The following is a 6,798-nucleotide window of genomic DNA, read 5'->3' as shown; positions in this document are numbered from 1 at the left end:
CACCCCAGAGATGCACACAGATAACCAGTGGGAATGTCCATTCCTCCCTGCCCTGTAGGACCGACCACAGACCCTAGCATGAAGGCCTCTCTGTAAGCTTCCCTCCTGTTCATGTTGCCCTTATCCCTGCCTCGATTACCCCACCCCTCACCTTTGCCCCCAGGGACTGCTCTTCCCAATGAAGTGTTAGCACATCAGCCTTTACCTTGGCGTCCATGTTTCAGGGAAGCCTGCCAAGGCAGCTGGTACAACAAGTGGTTCTGGGAAGCGGCAGGGTGACTGACCTTCCAGTTCCCCACAACACAGGTCCCCGACAGCTGGTCACCCTTAGGAAGCAGAACCTCAGGGTGGGGTGGTGGTATCAGCTTGCCCACCAGGCCATGTCTGTGCCCAGGGCTCTCCTGCTTTGTTCCGGTGGAGTGGAGCGTGGGTGGGAGGTGAGCAGGGGCAGGCCCCTGTGATTGGCCGAGGTACGTGATGTGACTTAGTTCTGGAAGGGTCTGCACTTACCGGCTGCGTTAAGGTCAAACCCTTCTGAGGCAGTGGAGCCACACCGGAGTGATTCCGCCCCCGCCCCCCGCCGACCCATCCTGTCTCCACCTACGAAGTGTGTGGCCTGTAGGCAGCAGGGTCCCTGAGCTCTACTGGTTCAGGTGCTGACTCTCCCTCCCCAGGGCAGGCAGGGTTTGACGGGCCACCTTGGCCACTGCAGTTTGTCTGAAGCAGGCAGAAAGACCCAAGATCCCATTAAGTAAGCCAGAGGATGGCTATTCCCCATTCAGGGGCACGTGTGCCCTGGTGGTACCCATGCTCCTCTGTGTCCCCATGGCCTGGGGTCTGGTCCTTTCTCTGTGGCCCGAGCCTCTAGGGGACATGTAGGGTCCACTCCAGGTTAGCAGGGTGAGGAGTGCGGAAGCTGAGAAGGCCTGGATGCTCCTGGTGCCCTGACTGCACAGCTGGAGAGGAGCCCCGGTCGAGTGGGTGGCCCAGGTCCCAGGCAGGGTGTGGAGACGGCACCTTTGGTGGGCTGTAGCGATGTCTCCATCAGTCTGTGCTGGAGACATAGGAGGCTGAGCAGGGAAAGCAGGCGGATACGAGGCCAGGGTTTCATGGCCACAGGAGCTGCACATGGGTTGGGAGCGATCACAAAGCCTGGCGGGGGCAGGGGTGATGATGGTGAGGAGAGGGAGTGACACTCACCCATCCCAGAAAGCACTGTCGTGAGCCTTGTTGTTGTTCTTTAGTCTCTCAGTCATGTCTGACTCTTTGTGACCCCATGGACTAGAGCCAGCCAGGCTCCTCTGTCCCTGGGACTTCCCAGGCAAGAATACTGGAGTGTTCTCCATGAGTGCCTCTACTGAGCAATTATTGGCAATGGCAAGGTCTAGAGAAAGACACTCAGAACAGATGGCTGAAAGAGGCACAGACAAGAAGGCGGCAGAGGATGGAGGCCAAGTAATCCATGCCGGTTGGGAGCAACTCTGCTCCTGCCTAAGAAGGGGCATCTGTGTGCCCGAAAGCCATGGTCATTGGGGATGCTCAGGGACCCCATCAACACTGCCTGAGCACCTGCCCTGTGTCTGGCACTGCAAAATGTGGAAAACTGTAGTTAAAAGGTCAAGTCTCTGCTCTCGGAATGGAGGAGACAGACCCCAAGTCCTGTAGATGGTTTGGGAACACTGAGCAGCAGGTGGGAGATGAGTGTGGCTGGGGTGCACTCGCTTTAGCCAGGGGTTCAGAGACTTTTCCAAGGAGTTAACATGGGAGCCAAGAGCTAAAGGATGGTTATCTCTGCTGAGGTTCCCCAGGGAGCAAAGCCTGAGGAGGAGGCTTGTTTCCTGCTTCTTTATCAGCATGAAGCCCCACCGGATCCTCCAACTTACAAAGATACCCTTGCCCCCGCCCCCAGACACCCTTCAAGGACGTGGGGTGGGAAGGACAGCACACAGATGGCGCCCAGCACCATGGTCTCCAGAGCCTTTATTCAGGAAGGCAACAGGGCATTTAAGGTCTGTTTGACAGGCACGCTGCGGGGGTCTGTAACAGCTCAGTTTTCTCCAATGAAGCTTCTTTGTCAGAATGAAGACCAGCTGCTGGTCTGATCTGATAGGACCTTTGGGGAGCTGCATCCATCAGGCAGGTGGGTGTGTGGTGAAGGTGCAGGGACCTAGTGACCTGTTCTTGTCTCCCACTGGGGAAAGGTTTGTACCACGGGAAGGGGGACTGTTAAATTCCCCAGACTTCAGGGTTACACAGGCACATGGGCACGTCCCAGGGCTCTGGGCTGAGAGGAAAGAAAGGGCAGGAAGCAGTTGGGATGAATCTGGTTGGAGCCCACAGAGCTAGTGTGGGGCAGGGACAGGAATGAGATACAGGCGTGAGAACGAGCAGTTACCACGGGATAACCTGGGGAGAGCAGTCCAGCCAGGAGGGACAGAAGGCGCAAAGGCACTGTGGCTGTTTTGTGCTTTTGTCCTGTAATTTTTCAAAATGATAAGGATGAACCAGCCCCCTGGATACAGAACGCTGGGTTCTGCAAATGAAGCCGCCAGCAATCTAGAGCTGGGAGAGGCCTGAAGGGAAGGGCAAGGCGAGTCCTTGATATGCTGCCAGGGCTCCTGCTCTCAGTGGTCTTCCTCGGCCAACCCAGCCCCACGGCCGTGCATTAGCCCACCAAACCCTCGCTGGGCAGCTGTTATGTGCCAGGCTTGGTGCTCAGTGCCTGGGATGCATGGCAAAGACAAGACAAGCTCTCTGCCCTCCAGATGTCCTCCCAGGGAGGGAGAAGACAGAATTGGTTTTGAAAACAGGCAAATTCTGGATCTGAATCCCTGCTTCCCACTTATTACCCAGGACAAGGTGTTTGTTCTAAGCCTCAGTTTCCCCACTGGTAGACTATACAGCTTTACTCATGGAGCCGATACCGGGATCCAAGGGGACTAGAGACGTGAGCACCCAGAGCCAGGCTGCATAAGCAAAGGCTGCTGGCAGCTCTGCCAGCTCCAGGGGGGAGCAGACTGTGGCTTCGTCCCTGAGATACTATGTGAAGTTTTCATGGGAAGAGTAGAAAAGAGTTTTGAAAAGTGTTTAAAACCCTTTGCCGATTAAAATATTACCCAATCTGACCCACACACCTGGGAGTTATCATAGCCCCACTGGATCCTCCAACTTACAAAGATACCCTTGCCCCCGCCCCCAGACACCCCTCAAGGACGTGGGGTGGGAAGGACAGCACACAGATGGCGCCCAGCACCATGGTCTCCAGGGCCTTTATTCACGAAGGTACAGGGCGTGTAAAGTCTGTTTGACAGGCACGCTGCAGGGGTCTGTAACAGCTCAGTTTTCTCCAAAGGTGTGGCGAGGAGAGGGGTGCAGAGGGAAGGAGAACACCCGGGGGAGTCTTCTCCAGAAAAAGGCACTGGCAGGGGGTGAGCACCTTGCTTCTTCCCAAGCAAGGGCCTGGGTTATATACACATGGGGGTTGGCCAGACGCAGAGAAACTCAAAGCTAAATACAGCTAGCGGTGGAAAGAGTCCATGGGGAGTGGGGAGGGGAGGGGGGCAGTGGCCAAGGCTACATCCGGGCTCTTTCCACTGGGTGGGAAAAGACGTTCAGAAAGAAGGCAGAGCTTTAAAGGAGAAATAGCATCCGGCCTCTCAGACTTAGTGTTTTGTGCAATTGAAAAACCCACAAAATAAATATAACTTAAAAACCTCTTACATGATACTAAAAGCACATTTGGGACAAGCAGTTGAGAACCCCCCTCCACTGCTGAGCAGTGCTGAACCCCAGGAGCCCCACGGGGCCACCCACTCACGTGTGTGCAGGTGTGCACACCTCGGCCCTCCCTCCTAACACCTGCAGGGCCAGGGCCCAGGGGGTCCCCACCTGGACCGGGCTGGCTGGGGGAGGTTTCCAGACTGCCTGAATCCCATTCCAGGATCCATCAGCCCGCTTGGACAACAGAGGAGTGGGGGACAGCGGGGGGAATGGGGTGCGAGAGAGGAGGTGTGCAGGAGAAGTAGCACAGGAAATACAAACCCCTCAAACCCCTAAGTAATAGAATAACCCCACAGAGATACCACTTTCTACCATTCAGGTATATACTTGTCACCCAAAGCAAAGAATTGCCAAGGGGAGGCCCTCTGGGGCACCTTTAATGAACAAATCACTTGTATATTAGCACACTGTTTGCAAACAACTGGCGTCTGCTTAAAGTGCTTGGGAAGTTTGTTCTCTTCAATTGGTTAAGCTGGTCCCCTGTAGTTTTTGTTCATAGCATTATTTTGCTTTAGCAAACTTTTTTTCATAGATAGAATGAGGGTAACTCAACCAGCCCCTAGTGGGGCTTTACATCTGAATTCATGATGTCCCAGACCCCCCCAGACAGTTGCAGCAGAGACCCCTGGGGTCCCTTCTGACCCAGCTGACCACAGCTCCCAGACCCTGAGCTGACTTTGGCGCTTCTGGCTTCTAGGGTCAGGTGGTGTCACGAGCTCTCTAGTGCTCAGCCGGGCGGGGGTGTGACCTTTAGCAAGTCAGCCCACACGGGAGCTCACTGCTGTTTTGAACAAGAGCCAGGAAGTTGAAAAGTGATTTCCTTTTTTAAAATCTGTACTTACACATCCTCGTGTGTCCCACCCTCCGCCCCCACCAACTGTCACTCACTCAGGATGGAAAGGGAAACGTAAGTCACATGGGCAAGTTGACAGTTCCCCCAGAGACCCTGGGGTGATGGTGGGCAGCCCAGGAAGCCCTCCCTGTGGACTGGTCCTCCAGGCACACACACCTGGGGACACATCCACTCCATGTGTCCCTGGAGCATCTCCCTGCAGAGCCATGGGTCCAACCTCCTGCAGCAGCACCTGGGCCACAGCACCAAACGGCCGCAGAGCTGGAGTTTTGTTCTTTAAAAGTCATGCAAGATTTACATCCTTCTCAATAATACAGACCTACTTGTTTTACAACTAAAATAAGGCTTACAAGTGGTTCCCTATGAATCTTCAAACAACCTAGTAACCCCAGGAAGAGATGCCTGGCATCTTCCACATATTCTGGAAGCTGCCCACAGCACATTTGGGAAATTGGTCTAAGCCCTCCAGGCTGCTATTTCGGGGGGAAAATTATGCCAGTGAGCCAATGTCCTGCTTCCTCCTTGCTCAGCGCTGGCCTGAGGCTCTGCCCCCTAACTGATGGACACTCTGGGTTTCGTGAGAGCCCTGGGTGTGCATCAGGGGGACCAGCTGGCACTAGGAAGTGGGGAGGTGAGAGGACAGGAGCGTCCTCTGCAGGTTCTTTCTTCCCTTGGGGCTGCCTGGGCTCTGGCCCGCTGCCATCCAGCCCTCAGGACTGCTCAAAGTAAGGAGGGGAGTGGGAGGCACAGGTGGAAGGCCCTGGGGGTCAGAGGACATCTCTGAAAGCTCAGGTTTGCAGAGTGTCCCCCTGAATTCATGCCAAGACCACAGAAGGAAGAACAAAGCTCCTGCCTGTGCCCTCCCAGGAAGCTCAATGTCAAGAGCACAGTCAAGTTGGATCTGGGACTTTTGGATCCTGGGTCTATCCCAGTGCTGGGGTGTTTCAATACCCAATGGGAGGGGTCCCTGCTTTGGCAGACCTACAAAGGCCACCAGGGCATCTCTGGGAGTCCCTTGGCTGATAAGCAGAGTCTTTTACTCATGGCCGACATGGTTTTGTGCCCCAAATACCAGAAAGCCTGGCAGCAGGTCCTCACGTCCAGAGCAACAGTCAGCCCATCCCCAAAGGGTAAGGCAGAAGAGGGCCCCACCTAACAGTGCCATCACCAGCACCAGCCACCAGGGGGCAGCAGGCCCCCACAGGTAACCTGCCCAGAGGCTGGGGTGCTCTTCTGTTAGGGTCCCCTCTGGAGCCAGGAACTCCATGGCTGCCTGAGCCTCCCCCCAGCTCTAAACCCCAACTGGCCTCCCAGCAGGTGGCCAAGCCTGGGTTTGGGTATTTCTCTGCTAGTAGGAGATCCTACTGACAAAGAAAGTGGAAACCCCGGCTTCGAGCCCTTCAGTTAGGAAGTAACTAGAAAATCTCATCCCTTCTACAAAGTGTCCTGTAGTGCCGATCGATCGGGAGGGTCAGTTCTGGGGCTTGCACCCAGTTGGGGAGTGAAGGGAAAATTCAGAAGGAGAAGGAAAGCAAGGGCGAGAAGAGGCCAGGGCGGTGGTGAGGTGGGGCGGAGGGTAGCCTCAGGCGAGCGGGGCACTGGGGCACATTTCCGTCAGGATGTCAATGAGGTTGTTCAGGCCCGAGAGATAACCGTCCTCCCGGTTCCCTTCCTGCCATGGGACGTCGTGCTGCAGGGTCTGGCCCTCAGGCAGGGGCGTGGTTTTCCCAAAGTCGATCATCCACACCTTGGCCTGTTCCTTCTTGTCGTGGATGAAGAGGAGGGAGCTGCCGATGACCTGGAGGGGAGAAAGGGGATGAGGCTGGGAAGGGCCAGGCCCTACCCTGACCTCACCCTGCTGCAGACCAGGCTCGGGAAAGCCGGAGACCTCAGTGTGAAGTGGGCAGAGCTACACTCAGGTGAGGCCCAGAGCCCACGGCTCCATTCCCCCATTCTCTCCTGGGCAGCAGAGCCCAGGAGGATGGCCACGCCCAGGGCAGAGTACATGGGATCCAGAACGAGACCACCCACAGTGTGAACAGAGCCAGGGAGGAATGTCCAGGATGGTAGACCCTGTGTGTGTGTGTGTGTGCGTGTGTGCGTGCTCGTACGTGGGCCTGGGCTCCCCAGCAAGTCAGGGTCTTACGAACCCCTCCGGGTACTGC

The 6,798-nt window shown here is 56.0% G+C and overlaps 1 protein-coding gene across 2 annotated transcripts in view; it reads right to left on the bottom strand.

Annotated features, from left to right (window-relative positions):
* Positions 1-3,253: 3,253 nt before the first annotated feature.
* The window catches only part of ITPKB (inositol-trisphosphate 3-kinase B), a 110,292-nt gene continuing 106,747 nt past the window's right edge, over positions 3,254-6,798 (bottom strand). For both annotated transcript variants that reach the window (XM_070385401.1, XM_070385402.1), the window contains exon 8: positions 3,254-6,431. In XM_070385401.1, coding sequence (XP_070241502.1) covers positions 6,216-6,431 — 216 coding nt within the window. In that variant the 3' untranslated portion in view covers positions 3,254-6,215. The remainder of the gene's footprint in view (positions 6,432-6,798) is intronic.

Source organism: Bos mutus, chromosome 16 (genome assembly GCF_027580195.1).
Source record: "Bos mutus isolate GX-2022 chromosome 16, NWIPB_WYAK_1.1, whole genome shotgun sequence".
Classification (NCBI taxonomy): domain Eukaryota; kingdom Metazoa; phylum Chordata; class Mammalia; order Artiodactyla; family Bovidae; genus Bos; species Bos mutus.
Note: the sequence above shows the minus strand (reverse complement) of the source record. Positions and strands in the feature narration are given on the sequence as shown.